At 42.1% G+C, this 21,780-nt stretch overlaps 2 protein-coding genes across 3 annotated transcripts; both read right to left on the bottom strand.

Annotated features, from left to right (window-relative positions):
* Positions 1-177: 177 nt before the first annotated feature.
* Positions 178-3,415, bottom strand: csf3a (colony stimulating factor 3 (granulocyte) a). 2 transcript variants are annotated; one of them, XM_008289787.1, is made up of 5 exons: positions 3,363-3,415; positions 2,678-2,850; positions 1,068-1,175; positions 830-970; positions 178-747 (listed from the first exon to the last, which is right to left on the bottom strand). In XM_008289787.1, exons 1-5 carry the CDS (start codon positions 3,376-3,378, stop codon positions 556-558), a joined length of 630 nt encoding a protein of 209 aa, XP_008288009.1. In that variant the 5' UTR covers positions 3,379-3,415; the 3' UTR covers positions 178-555. The 2 variants fall into 2 exon arrangements, with proteins under 2 accessions (XP_008288009.1, XP_008288010.1); XM_008289788.1 differs by lacking the exon at positions 3,363-3,415 and adding an exon at positions 3,168-3,276.
* Positions 3,416-12,956: 9,541 nt separating this feature from the next.
* Positions 12,957-17,661, bottom strand: lrrc3ca (leucine rich repeat containing 3Ca). The gene is made up of 2 exons (XM_008289789.1): positions 17,211-17,661; positions 12,957-14,329 (listed from the first exon to the last, which is right to left on the bottom strand). Exon 2 carries the CDS (start codon positions 14,245-14,247, stop codon positions 13,453-13,455), a length of 795 nt encoding a protein of 264 aa, XP_008288011.1. The 5' UTR covers positions 14,248-14,329; positions 17,211-17,661; the 3' UTR covers positions 12,957-13,452.
* Between the last annotated feature and the right edge of the window lie 4,119 nt (positions 17,662-21,780).

Here is a 21,780-nt window from a genome sequence, read left to right on the forward strand (position 1 = left end):
AATAGATCAGATTTATGTAGCGCTTTTCTAGGCACTCAAAGACACTGTCAGTTATTCATTCACACACATTCATTCCGGTGGTGGTAGCTCCGACTGTAGCCACAGCTGCCCTGGGGCAGACTGACAGAGGCCTGGCTGACATTCCTCTGACCACCACCTCAAACAATCCGTTCATACGCATTCACACCAGGCAAGGTGAGAGAAGTGTCTTGCCCAAGGTCACAACGACCATGACACAGGTTACAGGGCCGACCTTCCAATCATCGATCGGCTCGCTCTACCACCCCAAAACAAAAACCTCCGACAGAACAAGGCTGAGGGACGGGGTGAAAGTACAAGTTGTCTGAGCTGTCGACGAAAACTCAGCTGAGGGATGCGAAGCCTTGTTATTATAAATTAAACCTAAATAAATATTGCATATTGTAATTCCATAAATAAATATATAAATAGAAATACAAAAATAAATAATCTTTAGACAGGTCAATAAATAAATACAATCATAAAACATGGCAAAATAAGCTACAGACATCAAGCACAGAGTGTGGCGCTGGCTGGTCAGCTCTCGGTCTCTTCTTCATTGCCGTGATCCAGAACCCTCAGGCAGCGGATTATGTCCTGCCCTAAGGCCTGGAGCTGCACCAGGGTCAGATGCGTCGCCACCTGAACTTCGTAGTCCCCCGGCAGACGTAAGGCCACGGGGGTTGGGTTGGGCTGGGCCACCACTTCCGACTGGGCCATCTTTAACATCTGCAAAGCACACAAAACGATTACAAGGGGCTCAAAGTGCAATATGCATCAGGACAGACTTGATTTAGAAGTGCTCTGATACCTTGTTGATCTGAATGGCGAGGTCTCTGACGTCAGCCATCAGCCCGGTCACTTTATCTTTGTTTCCCACTCGAGGTGAGATGGAGCTCAGCAGGGCTCGGTGCAGCTGCAGGCCCTCGTACATCTGCGTCAGGCTGTCCTCCTGATAGGGAACGAAAGCAGCACACCGGTCACGTTCTCTGTTTATTTAGACTCGTAGGCTACGTACAAAATGCTTCACCCCTTTGAATGACGCTTACCAATGAGGAGTTTTCTGACACGACTTTGATCACCGGAGCAGAGGGGATGCCGATGGTGGATGCCATGATTACCAGTTTTGCATTTTCTGAAGAGTTGAGTTTTAGAGTCTGCGGTGAAAAGAGGACACAAAGATGTTACGGATGGGCTGCAGCTTGGCATGTAAAAGCAAACACAGGCTGTGTGAAGTAAAAGCAGTAATACCACAATGTAATAATACAGCATCACAAGTACAGGCAAAATTCAACTTCAACAAGTTATTTTAAGAATTAAAATCGCAACTGATGTATAATGGCATGTAGCAATGTGGTATTACTGGATTATTACTACTGATGCATTACCCTGTAACAAGTTGGTTGTTGTGTTTGACCTCATTCGAACTATTTTATTCACTTTTGCATCATGTTTTGTGAGGTCACAGGTTTGTTTTGCGTCTTTAGAATAAGTAGTGGCTCTAAACTCTGAGTGAAATGTCATTATTTGGCAGGAAAATGTTGGATCAATATTATTGCAGCAGTAATGTGGATGCTGCATTGTACACTGTTGGCTAATCTAATCTAGAGCCAATTCCAAAAGATCCTAATGTCTGTGCGCTTTTCGGAAGCTCTGAACCACAGGCCTGTTCTCAGCTTTGTGACTATGCATTTTTCAGCTAATCCAAGAGGATTATCGCATAGTTTACTAAATATGGGAAGGAGAGGATGTTCTCAGCACGTAAAGAAACACTTAACCCTGAAGGGAATGGTGTGAAAAACGATCACCTGAGCAACATTTGCCTCTGAGATGTAGTCGAGTAGAAGTATTAGGTGGAAATACCCAAGGAAAGAGTATTTACTTTGAATTGTTTACAGCGCTTGAGTAATTAGTTACATTTCATTACTGCATGAAAAAAAGCAAAATCTATTAGCAACACAATGTACCCAAATGTTTGATAAAAAGTACGCAGAATAGACTTTATCAGTGGGACAAATTAATATTATTCCTGATCTGATTTTTTTTTAAGTACTCTTAAAGGTAACTAGTAACTGCAGCTATCAGACAAATGTGATGGAGTAAAAATATTAAGTGGAAATAGTCAAGTCAAGTCAAATTTTGTACCTAATCTTGAGTAAATGTACTTAGTTACACTCCATGACTGGAATTACTCAAAGTACAAGTAGCTTAAAGTTGTAATCAAGTATGTAAAAATAAGAATAATAAGGAAATGGAAACATAGAAAGTGGCAGATTTGATGTTGGAAATGAGCAACTCATTGGTTTCATTGCTGCAAAACTCAGACAGAAGACACTAGAACAGCTCTAAGAAGCCACATGGCTGCTACTAACCACCAGATCACCACAATTCCTCATCTGACTCTATAACTTATAAAATACGCGATGCACGGTGACTGCTGCACGGCCAACAGTGTGAATGGACACATCTCAGACAGTGGCAGTCTGTCAGATCAATAAAGAGCCACAGTGCTGACTGTCAGACTCAGTCTTGCAGGAGACGCACAAATGACGCAGCAGCATTAAAGCTCTGCGTAAAACACATTCATCCAAAGCGAGAACACACACCAGCCACCAAAAAAAAAAAAAAAGCGCCACACAGTACAGACACCGTATCTCACCTCTGTGTGAATGCAGGATTTGTGCATGTCGGGAATGGAGAGCAGGATCTTCTCTGTTAAACTGCGGCTTGTCTCCACAATCTCCTGAAATTGCGGATCCTCAACAAGTGCGCCTTTCTCCGGCAGAGGTGCGCTGCAGACGAAGGTGGCCATGAAGCAGGGAATGGCGAAAACTGCAAGAGGACAAGAAGAGGAGGAGGAAGAAGGAAAAAAATCAGAACAAATCCCCTTTATGCATCCAGCACAGTGTGCGTGAGGGAGGCAGAGGAGGCAGAACAAAAGCCTGGCTCTCTCTCTCTCTCTCTCTCTCTCTCTCTCTCTCTCTCCTCAGCAGCTCCTCTGTGCTGCAGAGCTGGGCATGTCCCCCCTCAGGCTGAATAGCTGCATGAGTTCAGCACTGAAACATGAAGCCTGAGCCAAAAGTAGCTGCATTAGTTAAATATAGTTACAGATGTATAAAATTAAACATTAAAATAAACTGTAAACTTACTATCAATTAAAATATCCTCCTGTTGCTTTAAAATAAGCCCTCCAATAAGCAGCAGTGAGTTCAAGCTGGTTCAAAGGTTTGATCCTCCTCACTGACAAAAAACCTCACTATTGTCTCTGCAGCTTCCCCTTCAGAGGCTTTGCTGCCTCTGGGGATGATCAGCAGAAATTCTACAAGCATTACCTCACTACTCACCAATCAGGATGTTCATGTCCTCTGTTGAGAAATGTCTTAAAGTATTGACCTCCACTGAAGGAATTCATGATTTTTACTCTTATATAGCAAGCATGTGGCGGGATTCCCCTTTGTTTGGTCATCAAGTAGTCTAATTATGCGTGACTACATTTCCACGTAATTTACACGGTGTTACAACACATTCAACTTTGTACATCTCTAGTGTTTATGATTTATTATTGGATGTGAGTATTTGATTGACTATTAAAGCGGATCTCCAAATATTTAGTTTTTTCCCTTTTCAACAAAATCCACACAAATTTACCCAACTTTTTTTTCTTTTGAAAAAACAATCACAAAAGCAGTTGACAACATTCATAAAATAAGAAAATAAACCATCATACAGGTTAGAAAGATAAAATACATATATACACAGTTGTCCTCGAATGTATTCAAAACCTTCCATGAAAGAAACGGCAAAATTCACAATAGTCACTCAAATAACTAGAAACTGAAAAAAGTCATAATAAATAAAAATTTGCTAAATTATAATTTAGTGAATTAAGATGTTGCTTTAGAATTGTGTTTGGAAAGAATAATTTTAAAAATGTAAAAATAAATCTGTCCTGAACAGATTAGAGCACTTTGCTGATGAGCAGTGAGATCAAAATACCTGTCAACAGGTGCGGAAGTCTGATTGAGAGTTACAGAAAACACTTGATCCAATCCCATCGTGCTTGTTTGTTTGTTTGTTTGTTTTAATTTTTAAAAAATGTTTCTGTTGAACCACAATTCAAAAGCAACGTCATGATTTTCATTACATTATTTATTATTACTTTTGTCAATTCCAACTTATTTCAGTGACAGCTGTTTTTTTCCTTCTTTAATGGGAGGGTATGAATACATCTGAGGACGACTGTATATATCAACAACAAAAATGACAATTATCATGTGAAAGTTTTAGAGTGTAAATCTCCAAATTATCATAACTCTAGAGTTTCATTTTAGGAAGTGAGACTCCTTTATTGCTGTTCTTCTGTAGTGATGACATACGTAGTAGTTGCAGTATGAGATTGCTCAAAACCGTCTTAACGTCACAAATAAAGAAATAAAGGAGCAAAACGGACATTTCCTGTGACAGCACAGACAGAAACTGAAATGGAAAGTGTGTAAAAATTCTTTAGTAGTAATGTTTTCTGAAATGCAGGATTTTTTGAGAGGAACCTTTTCTTTAGTTTTCTTCTCTTTTCTTTTCTTTTCTTTTTTTTCTTACGTTGTCTGCGGCCATTCTGATTGTTTTTGGCCGTCATGAGTCCACTGAGTAGGAGAATTTGTGGGTTTTTTTCCTTGCCATTAATAGACTGGAAAATGTGACATCTTCCTAGCAGATGTGTGGGACAGAAATGTTTGTGAAAAGTTACGAAATGGAAGAAAATAAACACCAAAAAAACAACAGCCATGCCTCTAGATGAAGATGCTTTTCCCAGACTGTTAAGAATATTATGACATTTTGGATGACTGGCTAATGATCCACAAAGGTCCCCACTGCTTAAGAAAGGTATAACAGTGTTGTTACAGTCTATAAATCACATTTGGATGCAGAAATACATTTGCAAGAGATTATTTTAACTTCATATTACTCCAATCATGAAATGAATCTTTGTGATAAACATGTTTAGTTTTAAGCCAACGAAAATACGAATTCTCTACTTGAGGAAAAGAGTTGGTATGATATTTAATTAGTCCAGTTTCCTTTTAAATTTCAGGTCCAGCATGTTTTTAATGAAGCATCTAATGAATAAGGTCAGTAATATTACCAGAAATATTTTTGTAACATAGAAGTGATGTGAAAATACGACGATGATTCGTGTGACGTATTAGTTTTGGTATTAATTTTGAAGAAATCGATTGATAAATTAGTGATGAAATATTTAAAATAGCTGAAAAAAAATATTGTTATATTGTTTGAGTGGTAACTTTTTGATGATCCAACACAGTCAGTGCTTTGCATGAAGTAGTTTAGATGAGTGGTTGGGCATTGATATTGAAATTGAGAAATAAAAAAGGATAAGACTTGAGAGATGCAGAGAGAAAGAGGGCCCCCTGGTGGAGGCACAGGTTTGACCTCTTGAGATCAAGGGAATAAAGCAGCTGGTCTTGCAGTGAAGTCTTGCCTTTACATTAAGGATGATGCAATTATTTGCTTTTTCTGCCAAGAGTTAGATAACAAAATCCTCTCTCTCTATGTAATGTGTAGCTCCTGCCAGGAGAAAGTTAACATAGCTTTGCATAAATATTAAAAACAATGGGAAGCAGGTTGTCAGATTCAATCCAGAAATATCCACATCTGTCTACCAACATCCTCTAAAGCTCACTAATTAACTTAGACCATGCAAAAAAAAACTGCAACTGTAGATGAAGCTCTCTAGGACACCTGCAAATAATCCTGTACATCTGTGTATAAATGCAGGAAAAGATATTAGTTAGCTTTAAAAGAAGTGCATGTTTCATTACCTTTGACTGAGTTTCTTCAGTTATTTGCTTCATGCTAAGCTAAGCTGCTACAGCTAAGTGTATCGCTCTTCCCATTGAACTGTGGGCTTGAAAGCAAATCAGCATTTTGTTTTGTAATTTAAAACTATTTCTCTTTTTACCAGTTTAATTGAAAGCTTAAATCGTAAGTTGTGAAAGTTGATAAAGGTGTCCCACAAGGCTCCATGCTGGGGCCTTTGCCACTCACCCTTCACAAAGATAACATTTTCTCTTCTATACCTGGCTGTAATGTACATCTTCATGCTGACAGTACAATTATGCTGTCAAAACACTTCAACACTGAATTGCTTGTTAACATGTTGCACTCGGTGAGTTCAAACTAGGTCTTAATGCAGACAGAAATCGAAACTCAGCATATTTGCCAGAGCTAAAATTATTGCTGTACTTAAGGTACACGTTGAATCACGCTGCAAGTGCTGGCTGGAAAATCCAGTTTTTCTCACTGTGCAGCTGCAACATGTTATAATATCTAAAGCTTGATTCCTCTTAATCCTCAGGGGAATTCAGGGACTTCATTCACCTTATTGTAAATCCAGCTGCTTTGTTTTAGTTGATTCACTTGTCTTGTAATAGTAAATGCTCCAATTAATGCTTTTACTATTAATATACATGTTATCCAAGTTTATTTACGTGCCTACATCTTCTTTCTCTCTCCCTCTCTCCCTTTCAGCTTAATTATAAATGAGGCCTCTATGCACCAATTGACTTTGAGTTTAAATAAATGTTGAATGAATGAAAATGCTCGTTTCGCGGCTGCAGCATATAGCATTGTCATGAGAGCTATGTAATCACCTCATAAGTCCGTCCTGTGCCTCCTTTGTAGCAGATCAGCTTGCCTCTTGCTCTAACATGAGGCCCCTTGATCAGTCGGTGTAGCTACGTTACATGTGGCCATGCTTGATAAGCCGTGAAGTGAAGCTGTCAAATCTGATCCCTGAAATCCACACTGGTCTGATCTCCAATCAATCCTGCACATGAAAGGAGAGCATCATTCACTGCTGAGGCCCCTGTCAATGACCCGGTTGGAGACACTATTTGATTGTAGCGGCGGAACAATGCGCCGAAGCAAAGAGCCACATGCTTTATTCGATGTACACCACGGCGTCACCTCCGTATCGGCCATTACACTGAGTGGAAAGATATCTGGGTGCATGATTTCCCTCAGATTTAGTGCGATCAATCTGTAGCCCCCTGAAGCCTTGCGGTATTAATAAGAATTTAAAATAAGGCTCCACGGGGAGGAACAATGCTCGGCTCTTCGGCAGGCATTCAAACGGGCAATCTGGTGGGATTGTGGAGGTCAAGGGGGGTTTGAAGTTGGAATGCAAAGAGAGTGTGCAGTGAAATCAGGAAGGAGTTTTATCTTCAACCCTCATCTCTTAAATCTCTAAGTTTGGGACACAGGCTGCAAGTTTCATCCTAGATTTCACAGGAGACCAATAAAGGATCTGACAGCCATAAAATGACTCTATTTGATTATATCCGGTGAAATGGGAAAAGACTGCAGAGAACACATCTGTGGATAATATACTTTTCACAAAAGGTGCTGATTGAAAATGTTTTCTGGCTCACTGTTGTTCATTTACAATGATCTTCGCTCATGCTTTGTAAAATGTCAAAGCCTTTGGCCTACAGGAACTGGCATTAATCCAGCTTACAATGAACGTGTTCATGCAAGAAAATCAGGCCAAGGTGAAACACTATATTTACTCCCACTCTTTTTTTCCACTGAAGTGTCAGTCAGAAACTGTTACAGATACTTTCCCCTGTTTTTGCAACATCAGGAAATTTTGAGATAACATGCACTGATGTTCTTGAGTCACATCCGAAGACTGATACGATCGGTACACCAGAACATCCAGGTTAGATTTCTTGTAAACACCAGATTTCCACGACTGATTGTTTCATGTGAATTCATGCAGACTGAGAGTAACGCTGAGGGGTTCTGTATCTTGGAAAACCATCAAACCGAGGAATTGCAAAATGCGCTCTTTGCGGACAGTCAGCCCTGTCGGGAAGACACGTGACTAAAGCCGGTCCTGCTCATCCTCGGATGTTCGGAAAGGATGTTGTTCAGGAAATTATTTCACAGGAGACATGATGATGATGATGGAAACGACTTGTAATTCCAATAAAAGTTGCCATTCATCAGCTCGGGTGCACATCTGTGTTTCTTATTATAATGAGTTACGCTGGACTCAGGGTGAAAGCATCCACGTATTTTTGGTGGGTTTTCAAAAATTTCACAAACGATGACCAGTCACTGAGGGGGTGTCCAGACTGGGAATCTTGTCCTACAATAAATGTATGTCTCATTAGTTGGCAGGTTGCACCGACAAATCAAGATGATGATTTATTATATCAGAGCAACACTGAGCATACAGGTACACACACATACGTCTCTTGTACATATATACCTGTATCCACATTTGTACTTAGATTCTTAAAAAGACGTTGTGTGCTTCAGCTATATGCATAGTATATCAATGTATAGTACAAGTGTGTGTAATTTATTGTGTAATGGCTGTATAAATAGAAACTTTAATTTGGTCCATGACTCATACTGTATGGTAATACCCACAGGTTGGCATGTATAATCTCATCCTGCATCTGTGCTCCTATTTTGCACTAACTAAACATACAATGAAATAGCTTAGCATGCTCCCACAGGTCAGGATTAAAAACCTGGCACAGTGGGTAAGTGCACCAGAGGACACGAAAGGCCTCATCAGATTATCACTCAACACATACCTTGAGTAATGCTATTGATAATACACCTGCAAGTTTGACAAACTACGTCTAACTTTTGGCTAACCTTGTGTAGGGTAGTACTCCAGTATAGAAATAATGGTGGATTACTGACATTTCAGGCAAAATGGGTCAGTAGTACAGGTTTGTAGAGGCTTAAATACTGGCTCACAGCACACTTTGTTTCCCAGGAGCCACTAGTGTTTAAACCCTCTGAACCTCAAGCAGTTTCTGGGTGGTTTTTTTTTTGCTCCTGTTACATTTTTCTTTATTGCAATGTAAAGTGTTTCTCTATGGAAACAGCATAACCATGGTTAGAAGTAAAGAGAACCCAAAATTGATTTCTTTGCACGACAACACTGTTAGATGCTTGAAAAAATGAAGAAAAAGAAAAAAAAAGTTGATTTCCTGTTCTGTTTTTCTTTTCCTTCTTCTTCATCTTCTTTAAACTAAAAAGTTGTGTGAGTGTTTTTTGGTTGTCTGTGCCATAGGGCGTACCATATGTTGTTGCTGATTTACATTTCTTATTTGTACAAAACCCATCCATCCATTATCTATACACCACTTAATCCTCACTAGGGTTGCAAGGTTCCACTCTATCACAGGGCCACACTTAGAGACAGACAACCACTCACATTCACACCTACAGACAATTTAGAATCACCAATTAACCTCAACATGTTTTTGGACCTTGTAGGAGGAAGCCGGAGAGAACCCACGCTGCACGGGGAGAACATGCAACCTCTGGCGACCTTGTAGCTGCGAGGCGACGGTGCAAACCACCGCTCCACCTTGCAGCCCTTGTACAAAACCATTTTGCCTCATACAATCTAATGTGAAAACATTAAAAAATGACTTTTCCTCACACTTACACACTCTCTACCACAGGGGGAGCTGTGTAACATAAAATGAAGGGACCTTGAAACAGTGTTTTCTCCTCACACAGTGTTAATTGTCGCTCCGTTATCTCCTGATCAGCCCCTGGAGGGCAACAAAAAAAAACAAAAAAACAAAACACGAGACCGTCTCAGAATATTGACACTCACCCAAAGGATGTCCTTGTCGCTCTCCTCAGATACGACATCTCAGGTGTCACTTACCTTTCTGGCTAAAAGAAAAAATTGCCAGGTGCCCACTCAGGCCCTCTCTGGGAGCCTCCATGTGATCTCGGAGCCTGGAAACATTTTCACCTGCAACCCAATCCCAAACAGCGCTGTGCTCTGCGGGATTGGATGCGTCACCTTATCCCCCACTTTGTGTCCCATTACCCAGCAGTTGTAATGCTCACACCAGTGTAACGTGTCTAAGGTAGCAGGCGGGGCAAGCTGAGCTGGCCTGAAATTTAAATTAACCTCAGCGACATTTCTGTGTGCCAGGGGAACAGAGGTGTTGCGTTACCAGCGCCCTCACTCCCGCCATGCACACACACCTGTCGTACATACAGGCGAACAAAAGAATGTGCGTACTCGCATACGTTAGCTGAAAGAAACACTGACACACACGTCTGGTGCTAGTTTTGTGCTTATCTCCTCCAGCGGTGAGGCTCCCTTAACAGTGGCTGGTTTCAAAGCCACCGTGAGAGTCTGTTATCGGAGGAAAGCGGGGAGGAGAGAGCCGTGCATGTGTGTGTGTGTGTGTGTGGCAGGAAATGTCAGAGAGAGAAGCTTACCATCTATTTTTCAGTACTGTTGAGCCTCCTGCTCGTCACAGGAGGCTGTACCTGGGCTTCCTTAAGATTGACTCTGTTAAGATCATATCACTGGTTTCGGTAAAACAATCTCTGGAGCACTGAATCTGTTGATCAGGGGATGGATAACAACAAAACAAAAAAAAGTTACAGAAGCACCAGCGCACTTCTAAATTTGCATTTTTAAAGCATTTGCAGGATAGTGCAAGATTTTGGGAGCTATGTTTATATGTTTCTAGCCTTGAGTTAAATGAGAAGTTTGCAGGCCAGTAGCCAATTAGCTTAGCTTAGCATAGATATCTGGAACACGGGGAAAATGGCGAACCCGGCTCCATCTAAAGGTAACAAAATCTGTCCACCCGCACCTCTAACGCGCACTAATTAACTCAATGTCTCATTACCAGTAGCTTCCTGAGGTCTGAGCTGGTTTCTGAGCCAAGAAATAATCTGGCACATAACCCAGTTTGTAGTTTTTACACTTCTTACACAAAATTCTCAAACCCGCTGATACCTCCAGCTTCCAATTTTCTTTATTTACCTATATTTTCTTGGTAGTTGCATTGATCTTCGTATTGAATTCTCAGAAAGAAACTGAATTTCCTAAACTGTGAGACTCCTTCTTGAAGACACAGTGCCACTTTTGGGGAAGAGGTACTTTGAGGATGAGGTGGAACCGACTGTGAGTCCTCCAGACCCTCGCAGAGCGGCAGCCCAAGGGCATTTGGAAAGTGCTCTACCCAAGCAAGTGCAAGCCGGGCAGCAGAGACAGGGGCAGATGATCCCCTGTGGCATTCTCCTTTAATTTCTCCCGAAGAAGTGGGTCACAGAGGATGATGGGTGCAGCCCCAGACTCTCTGTGTTTTTTTTTATGGCCGTCATGCATCATTTAATGGTCTTGCTCTGCTCTAGAGGCATTTGTGTGTCTGACACAGGGAAACCCTTGTTGACAAATCATTTCCCACATCTTAGACATCAAATTTCATTATTCAGCACCGCACTGGGTTATTCTTACCTTGCTCAGGGAAAAAGACAGGAGCACATCTTAGGACACACTCTGATATGGATTAAATTACATCTCCATTCAAATCCCTTTTTGTGGTCCTTATTGATGATTTCATAAGAAGAGACACAAATGCATCTTCCTCTCTGGTGAAATAGGAGATTCACCGGCGGCTCTTTTAAATGGACCCGCAGGTCACGGCCTCATAAATGTTATTTTGAAAACTCAGGGGAGTGACCGCATCAGACAATACAGTTCCCCGAGGCACCACGGGCGCTTATTAAAGGCATGAGAGGGAATGAAAAACAGCACAGGAGCAGAGGCTGAGTCTAGAAACCAGGTGTGATCATGAAGGATTCATCTGTGTTCCCTTAATTACTCTGGGTGAAGAGGCGAGAATGTTTGCTGTCCTTGTTTGGGAGTGTTTCTCCTCATCTCTTCCCCACTTTATGACAGCAAAAGTGCAATAAAGTGAAATTCTTTGCTTCTCAGATCCACCGTTTCTTACAGTAAAAGGATATTTTGTAAAGCATTATTGGTTTGTTACTAAAGACTGACATGTTTATTAGCATATTATGTTTCCTAAAGCTGCAGTGTGTGTCTGGAAGCATTAAATGGCAAAGTCTAGGGATGTATTCTGCAGGTCGATTGGTTGCTTGGTTGACATGCTCTCATCCAACCATTAGCCAACCAAATTCTCATTGGTTTGCTAATTGCTTGTGTTACTTTCACAAAGGGAGAAGTGCTACATCCAGGATTAATCCACTGATTCTGGCGGCAGGAAGAACAGACTGCCTTATGACACTCCTGCATAAATTTTTACAACTTGCCGAACCTAATGGAGACTGATAGATCTAGGTCATTTACTGAAAGTTTTATTTCGAGTTTGCTATAATGGATGGCCAAAAAGTCGAGCATGAACTTTTAAACCTGCAGTTTGACAGATCACAGATCATCCAGAAACAGCAACTTGTGTGTGTTATATTCCTCAATACTTCTTGGGCTGAGACCACCAGTTGATATGATTTTCAGACATCTGGTCTGCATGAAGTCTGTTATCATTTCAGTGTAAAAATAATGAAGTTAAAGTTGTTTGATGTGCTGCAAATGTTAGGTTTTGGTGTTAATTTACATTTTTTAATGGCCAATTCAGTTACTCTACTACTACTGAAATCTGGCTTGTTCCAGCCTCACAAACCTACAACATTTTATGCAGATGATGAACAGACTTTAACCTTCAATATTGATCTAATGTCATCGACAAACATATTAAGAGACTAAATAACAGCAAAAAGATGAGTCTTTTTATGTGAATCTACAAGCAGTGAGATCCATGAATAACACAACATTGTCTGGATCATTTAGGGATCTCAGCGGTTCGGGGATGAACTAGCAGGGACTTCCTGTCTTTACGTACAGACGCAGCTCAGATGTCTGCTGTTCTCATCAGTATGGAGCTACAGCAGCTACGATCAAAAACACCACAGAATAAATGATGAGTCCTTCATCACACATCGATCTACTACATCCCCCTGAGCAAGAGTGACTCCAAATATTGTGTGTGTTCTTTCATTGTTTTGGGAGATAATTGACTCAGTTCAGTAAGACAAACCCCCAACAACAGCAATTTAAATGCAAAACATCATTTTACTTACACTATATCGGTGAATACCATAAGGATTTTAATGGAAAACAGTTGCACATAGAGTTTCTCATTCTACTGTTGCCTCGCCCTGCTGTTCATATTGCTGTTTGACGTCGCTTCCTGAACTGTCTGTCTGTATGTGAGAGGCGCATCGAGATGCATGCACCACTGGATAAATCCCATTTGTATCCCATATTTGGAGTTCACCAAAAACACGTCACTGCTTTTACTCCCTTTGCAGACAGAGCAGACCATCAACTCACCCAACAAAAACTCCTAATGGGCTGCTGAAAGATGAATTATTCATCCGGGCTAGGTCGCATCTGCCTGGGTTTCTTGTGCAGGCACATGTTTTATTGCCCAGCTTGGCTCCATGACAACAGCTGGGCAAAACTGAGAGGGATGATGACCTCGTGGTTAACTCAGTCCTGTTCACTGTGAGATATCACTTCAGTTCCCATGTGTAGCTCCGTCAGCCCTATACCACAGTACTAATGGTGGAAGACTCCTCTGACTTGCCCTGTCTGCTGGGCAATGACTTTAGATACTCCAGGTGTCTGCGAGCGTCCTCCTGGTTAGCCCTGACATAGTAGACCAGGTAAGAGATGACCATGGTGAACCAGCCGAACATGACAACCAGCATGGCCACGTCTGTAGTCCTCTTCATCACCACACACAGGTCTATGTCTGGTGCCAACAGGAAGGCACGTCCTATAACTTCTTTTTCCTCTGGATCCGAAGTGTGGCACACAATGCCTGTCAGAGACGCAGGCTCCAGGTCCACGCGGGGCATGGCCATTTGCAAATTACAGTTACAATGCCATGGATTGTTTGTTAGGTTGGCGCGAGCTCGCAGGCCCTCAAAGGCCTCCGCGGTAAAGTTTCCTAACTTGTTCGAAGACAGGTCTAGGAACTGTAAAGAGGAGCCGAGGCCTCTGAACGCACCTGGTTCCAGCTGGCTTAACTCATTATGCGATAGGTCCAGTTCAACCAAATGTTGTAAACCTGCAAATGCGTTAGTTGGAATTGTGGTGAAAAGGTTGAAGTCCAGGTAGACACGTCGTGTGTCATTGGGGATGTCCTGCGGGATCTCAGTAAGCTGCAGGTTGCTGCAGCGTACCGTCTTGCCGCCGCTCTCGCTCTCCGTGCAGTAGCAGCTCTTGGAGCAACTGGTGGCAGCATGATGGAAGCAGAAGGTCATTAGCACCAAACTGTGCAGCAGCAAACACATGACCACCGAGTGGCGCAGTAGCCAGTCTGCGAGCAGGGGCATTGTGGGATACGGGCATGCTCCAGGGAGGACCACCTGGGCTGAGCGCTGAAGTCCACATCAACCTCCCCAGTAAGTGCTGAACCTACGGCATAAAAACAACAGAAAGTCACGAATGCAGTGGGAAGACACCCCTTTAGCAAACAAAGGAGCAGATTAGAAGGTGAAACACTTTTCTTCTGCAAAACACGGGTGATTAAGAACGTTCTTCAGAGGCGGTGGTGTCATTTATGGGGGTACAGTAGCTTGTCTAATTGCAGTGTGGAGGCAGCGGGAATGCTGCATGTTCATTTCAGCATGCTGGTAACCAGAAACAACTACTCTTTGTTGTATTTCCAGGAAAGTCCAAGGATCAGACATTCCCTTCATCCCTGCACAATAAACAAGCTAAGAAAATACTTTGGTGTCACAGTGCCTCTCTTATAATTGACATCCCTGCAGTGCAAGGCTATTTCAGTACACAGAGACTGGCATTAACATACTGATGTGACACCACGAGGAACAAAACGTTCCGAACAAAGACGCAAATCAGACCATTTTTCATGGAGTTGACATATTACCTGGCTTGGCATCTGTTGATCTATGCAGTCACTCGTCCATAAGGTCATTTAGTCAGACGTGCAAGTAACACAGAGGTAAAAGATTGCCTGTCTGTGTAAACTACACTTTATATTTTGCAGATAAGCTTTGGAAAATGGCAGGTCTACCCACCCTAACACACTTCATTAATAGCTGATCAGGGCTATCTCCTATCCTGTTACTAATCCTCTTAAGGAAAAACTCCTTAAGTCGGTGTAGCATCAGCAGTGGCCACCCAATCCCTTTGTTGGGTTAAATGTAACTGCTATAAACAGCACCGAGGCCATCAAAACAGACGATGTGAAGGCCTGTCCTGTTTAAGACAAAAAAAAAATAAAGAAGGAATTCAACCGGACTTCTTAATTTCTCGAAAACGGCTGGAGACTGAGCAAGATCCACTTACCAAGATTAAAAAATGAAATCGATCTCTAAGTACTTCAAAGTATCGCATGACGTTGGGGGGTTGAGGACAGCGTGTGGTGGCACCGGTGTTGTGTGAGGGGGGGCCGATGATTTGTCGATGAGACACAGCTAATTACACACACTGTATGCTGGTTTAGGAGAGCCCTGCCAATAATGAGCCATTGGAGGAGATGCAGGGTGATGCAAAGCACAAATGAAGCTTGTACTATTAAGCTCTGACTGCTCCCTCGCACATGAGACGGGCTTTTTATTCATACGTCTTCATCAAGGCCGAGCAAAGCAACTATCAAAGGGTTTCCCCTCTGCACTCAGTGTCAGCAGGGTGTATGAGAAAGTACAACAGCATGACAGAATCAGCCTAACACCCAAGGAAAATAAACAGTCTTGCACGTTACGCTTCCGGCGAAGGCTATACTTTTCCCGTCACATCGTCGGCCAGCCTGGTATTTTGCCGAGAGATAATGGTGGAGCAGAAGCAGAGGGTTGGTGATGGAGGAGGAGAGAGTATGTGGGCAAGAAGGGAAATTGGACACATGAGCACACGGTTGTGAGAGAAGGAATGATATCAAGAGGTTTTAAGGAGAGGGGTAGCATTACAGTGAGAACACAGGGAACATTGCATGACACTAATGAGATATCGAGGAAAAGGGCAAATGTTAGTAAGTCACAGAGGCAGATGACGTAGAGGGCTGGCAGTGAAAGAAAAAACAGGATGAGAAAGAGGCAATGAGACCAACACATGAGAGATGTGATGAGTGGCAGGGTGGGGCACCGGGATAAAAAATAGACAAATGTACTTCTCAGTTGGAAGCAAGGTTTTGTTGTTGTTGTTGTTGTTGTTGTTGTTGTTGTTTTTACAAATAATCTTTACCTTATAATAAATCAAGCTCAACAGCTATAAGTCAGCCGACCCCTACATGAGGTGAGGATTTTGCCAGTGTTGTTAAAGTCAGTGACTTCCTCCTATGATAAACAACTACCCTGCCTTTTAATTTACTCAATAAATAGAGAACTCCTGCAGCCACAGGTCAGTCTCCGGCTTCATAAATCCCTTTGCTGTCGGGCCTGTACTGACAAGTTTCTGGCACCATCTGTATGGACTTGAAACCAAACGTAAGAGCCGTTAAAACACAGAATAAATTTATGATGCTAATATGTTTTGAGATGCAATGTTTGTCATGTCCGAAGGTGACATCTTTATGGCTTCCCTTCACAGCTCCAAACAAAGCATGAATGTTAAATAAACTGAGATGAGGCTGTGGATGACAAAAAAGAAGAAGGGACACGGGGAAAAATAAAGAAGAGCATCCTTGACATCTTTAACTTGAAATTATGGCTTTTACTGCAGCTGTAATCATATTTCACTGCTTTGAGCTCCATCCACTCGTGAACCGGTGCAGTGCCAATCTGGATTACTAGATATGCTCTTTTTGTTCCTTGGAGCGAAGCACTGTGCTCTGCAGATTTCCATTGTACCCCACAGGAATAATCTTTTTGACTTTACTCAGGGAGCTGTATGCATATACACACTATTACTGCAGAGAGTCAGCTCTTTTCATAGTGCAGTGGCTTTCACTGTGTGCTACAGATCTCAAGACTGACTTCAATATATTCATATCCTCAACACAAAGTTGAACACTTATCCAATTACTTTCAAACTTTAATATTAATCACAACACAAGCTGATGGAATTTAAGATGCAATACTAAAGCATGCACAGTGGGTTCAATATCAGTTCCTGCTGAAATGTGGAATTCACTACAAGCATCTGGTTGAAAATGAACTCAAAGAACACGGTGCCTCTTGGGAACTGATACCCGTTAAGTTTGTCTTTCATTCCCCCAGCAGCCACATTTTTAAATTAAAACTGCTAAACAACAAATCTCCTTTAAGGGTTGAAATGTACAGATGCCTAGAGTATCGCAAAGGAAACATTTGGATTAACATCACACAGACACACTTACGTCTTTTCCGCTTTTCCTCTCCCTTCCATGATATTTTTTTTTCTTCTAAGCACCCAAAAATAAAATCGTCCAGCAGATCAGTTCGCTCCTCGATAAGCGGTTCGGCCAATATTTTGTTTGGTTTCCATCAAGTCCTCTTGCAGCTCGCTAAACTTGTGCCGAGAGCCGCTCCGGCAACCACGACGCGCCACTGGAAATGCTCCTGCACTTCAGGGCTCAGCGCAGCCTTTTTAGTTTCCACGCAACCAGAAAACTAGGCAACATTGCCCGAGCCCGGCGCGCACTGGCAAGGACGTAGAGCGAGTGGCAAAGGCTGATCCATATGTACTACAAAAAAATAAAAAATAAATTCATATGCAGCTTCAAAATAACAGGCACGTGGCGCGTAATGCATTTACGCAAAGACGGAGGTTGGATATGCTCGGCTGCTGCAGGAAAAAAGCTGGACTTACATTCATGCAAATATATAAAGGCATGACTGATTTATACATCTGTGGATTGCTGTGAGTGGACTGCGCGCATCAGGTGCCAGTAAACTAAAAGTCCACCCCTCCCACTCACATAAACACACAGAAATGATCTCATACTCAGCGCAACGCTCATACATGGAGAGGTCGGGCAGGCAGCCCACACTAATCATGTTTGATCTGAAGCTTGTTGTTTCAAACTTGCATCCTGGCTGCCAGGGCTGTGGATCTCTGGCCGTCTCCAGTCCCCCCTTTTTCCTGCCTGCTGCCTGCCGATAAGGAAGCCCAATCAAATCCACTATAAAAACAGACGCCCATGGCCACCAGCCTGGGAGAGTCAGCCAAGCAGCCAGTCATAAGGTATTAATGGAATTAAAATCAATAAAGTGGGATACTCCACCTCAAACTCTCTCCCTGGTGTTCTGGAATGACTGTAAATGATGAACTGCTTTTCTCTTTTTCTTTCTTTTGGCAGAAACATAGTCCATTCACGTGGTCGGTTACAGTGAAATACTGCTGTTATCCGTGTGTGATGCAGTTTTTCACAGTTATCTGTCTGAATTTAGGTAAATATAAGTGAGGGCTGCATGAAATGAGTTGTAAATAACCTTTTTTCTATTGATCAACGTTGGGTGTGGATGACTAGAGAGTAAGACATAAAGCATTCTGGACATATTCAGCTTGAAATACAAGATTTTAATGTATCTATGATCATATTTCAGGGCTCTTTGGTACTATTACGGATAGAATTGACTATTCTTACATCCAGGAAAGTTTATCCATTGGCTGGGTGAAGATTATATTTTATGAACAAATAACTGGATGATTACATTGAGGTTGAAAAATATGATCTATGACAATTTTGCCTTGACTGACTGATGATATAACCACCATAATACATCAGAGTGTGTCAGTCCTCATGGGGAAACACATAAAACATGGTGTTCATTGTCACTGCTCCTTTCACAGCCCCGAGGTTATGAGGCAGCTCTTGTCAATTAGAAGAAGATCAGATAGGTGGAAAAGCATATGACAGGGAAACAGCAGAAAATGGGATTACTTTCCTCATCGACAGAGGAGAGTGCACTGGCAGTCAGTCTTCCCCAGCTTTATCAGATTACTTCAAATGCTCTGCTGTGGTTGGCAGAGCCGGGCGCTGTATGCATTAAAAACCAAGCATTAGTCCTGATAGACTACACTTTCAAGTGGATCAAAGTTTCTTTTTTTTCCCCCTCCTTGTTACTGTTTTCTCTCCAGTCTGTTGAATATCTCGAAGCAGGCTCAGGCGGCCTCTGTGTCACCCTAATACCTGTGCAGGTTATATTCCTGTAAGCTAATGTTCATGCATGAAGACACAGCGCTGAGAGAGATTTTGGCTACTACCACAAGTTTCCAAAATGTCACCTCAACACAATGGAAATGTGTGGTTTTTTTTTCTCTATGAGCAGCAGTGGAACAAAAGGACTCATAATAATTAGATCTCTCCCTTTCATTCTCATTTCCAATCCTACTTTTTCTCGCTAACTCACATACGTGCATATGTATTTTAAGCAAATACGCTTCGTCTCTAGCTCCCAGCTCACTCCTCGTCCCTGAGCGAGATCAAAGTCCTGCCTTGTCTTTGTGAATGCAACATTAACCTGCTTTATTTATTTCTTTTCTTCGCCTGTCTCGAGCCTTTTAATCAAAAACTGTGAGAACGGTGTATTAAAAGGATTTCCCTGCTACTGTCAGTAACAGACGGGGTCACCTCACCCCATCTTCCCCAGCGAGGAGCCTCGTCTTTGAAGTTTCGCACCGTTGACATTAAGGAAACAATGAAGCGCCAATATGAAAGTGTTGTAGATATTTATTTGAGTCTTGTTGAATTCTTTCTCTTTCAAAAGCCTGCGACCACGAGGCTTGGACACTGGAATGTTGTTGGTGGCTCATAACTCTTGGAGCAGTGGTTTCCATATCCAAACCCATGGCTGAAGGCCCCACGAAAGGTCAACCAATGAATCTAAAAGGTGAATACTAAGACAGAAAACAAACATCTGCTGAGCAAAATGTTTCTTTGTCCGATCTTTTCAAAGCAGGCCCATCTTTGTATTTCTCCATTTGTAAATCCTCAGTTCCGTTCCTCACCTCCTCTTTTTTTGTTTTTTTAGTTACACCCACCTGAGATTCATCAGAAGGAGCAAGGACAGGGCACGGGGTGAAAGGAGTGGAGGCAGCACACACTTAACAAAAGGAGACATCCTTGTTTTGGAGCTGTCATTTCAAAGCAACGTCAGTTTAATGTGACGTGTGGCACAGCTGCATCAACCATTCATTACTTCTTTATTTTGGCCTACTGCTGTATTTTATGATCCCCAGCAGATGAGCATCACCGTGTCCATGACAACGTTTATATTTGCTTTAATTTAATTCACAACCTAGTACATAGGTGTCAAACACAGGCCCGTGGGCTAAACCGGGCCCGCAGTGTAATTATATTTGGCCCGTGAGATAATAACAAATGTCTGTTAGGCCTGGCCCGCTGGTATATAGCGCGTGCATCGTTAATACTACACATCCCAGAATGCTCTGCTAGTACGTTAGTAACTCTCGACATCCATTAGCAACCTCATGTTACCAGTCACCTCCGGAAAATTTAAGCCACCTCTCATAAAAAATGGCCAAACGAAAGATGGAAAACAGGATTGTCTGTTCACGAATGTAGAGGAAGACCTTAATTTAGCTTTGCTTGTTCCAGATTTTATGTTAAAGCAAAATCTTTGTTTCTATCTGAAATAGTTTATCATTATACATCTGGAAAGAAAGGAAAACATGCACAACTTTAGTCAATTTTTCAGTAAATATCGAGTCTAGCCCTTGACTTGGTCCCCATTTTTTATTTTGGCCCACTGTGTATTTGACACCCATGACCTAGTACAATGCAACAAGACAGTCCGAAATTCATGCGCTTCATTTTAATTTATTACGTTTGTTTTTTATTAGAGCCCTGCTCCTGGCATAGTTTGCGTATCGCTGTGTTACTCCTATTCTGTACATCACAAAACTTCTGCAAAGGATACACCTGTGCATCCTCGCTCGTAACTCCCCAAGAAGCATTTTAGGAACCGAGGCATCCTTCAAGATGACAGAGTGAGAGATCTGTTTCTGGGTCACTGGCAGGACGATGGAGGAGAGAGGAGACAAGGAGGCTTGAAATAGAGGAATGAAAAGCGCCTGTCTCCAAGCTGCACTTTGAATTAGGGGTAGCATCGATAATGTTTACTGTGTTCACCATCCCGGTTGAATGCATGGCAACATTTGTCAATTAGCGCTACAGCAGTGCTACAGAAAGCGCAGCTCGGTCGGTGGAGGAAGACGTTGCATTATTGTGAATCAATGTGAACAAAAAACACAATGGATGGAGCTGCTCAAAACTTAAGGACATGCATGCATCTTTGCTTCAATATTATGAGATCACAGGCAAAAAATGTTGGAAACTAGTGTTTCTGAAAGGCCTCATGGAAACCTTTCATACACGTGTGAACAATCAACTCAGCGGCGTCACAGCCTGTACTGTACTGTACAGCAGCTTAAATGTTAAGGTGTTGTCGTCGCCTACAGTCGCCTGCCAACACAGGATAGAGGTGGAAGAAGCTGTTTTCCACTGCCCTTTTAAAGTGATTAATAATTCTTAGTCCTTCATTGTGTCTCTCAGACATATTCACAATGACAGCCAGGGAGGGGTGTTCACCTTAAAGGTCATGTTGTGGACCTCCAAGGACACCGCTCTGAATGTGATGGTCAAAACATGAGCCAGAAAAATAGCTGAGGGAGGAAAACCTGTCTTGTAGTGCAGTAAATGATCCCTAAAACACTGTTGGAATGTCGTCAAAGCTTATGGCATGTTTAAACTTTAAATATTCATGAGTCATTCCTTAAAGAATGCATTAGTCTTCCAGGTCACTGTGCACATATTCAGCATAGCATGAGGTAGTTTGCTGCCTGTCATTTCATCCGTCACGCACCTTGAAAATACTCACAGTGGATGTGAAGCTGGACTTTTTATTTTCATTTTATTCCATTCTTACCTTCTTCTCATCATAGCTGAGCGTTTTCAAATCAGT

The sequence above is a fragment of the Stegastes partitus genome, unplaced genomic scaffold (assembly GCF_000690725.1).
Source record: "Stegastes partitus isolate 25-593 unplaced genomic scaffold, Stegastes_partitus-1.0.2 Scaffold637, whole genome shotgun sequence".
Lineage (NCBI taxonomy): Eukaryota > Metazoa > Chordata > Actinopteri > Pomacentridae > Stegastes > Stegastes partitus.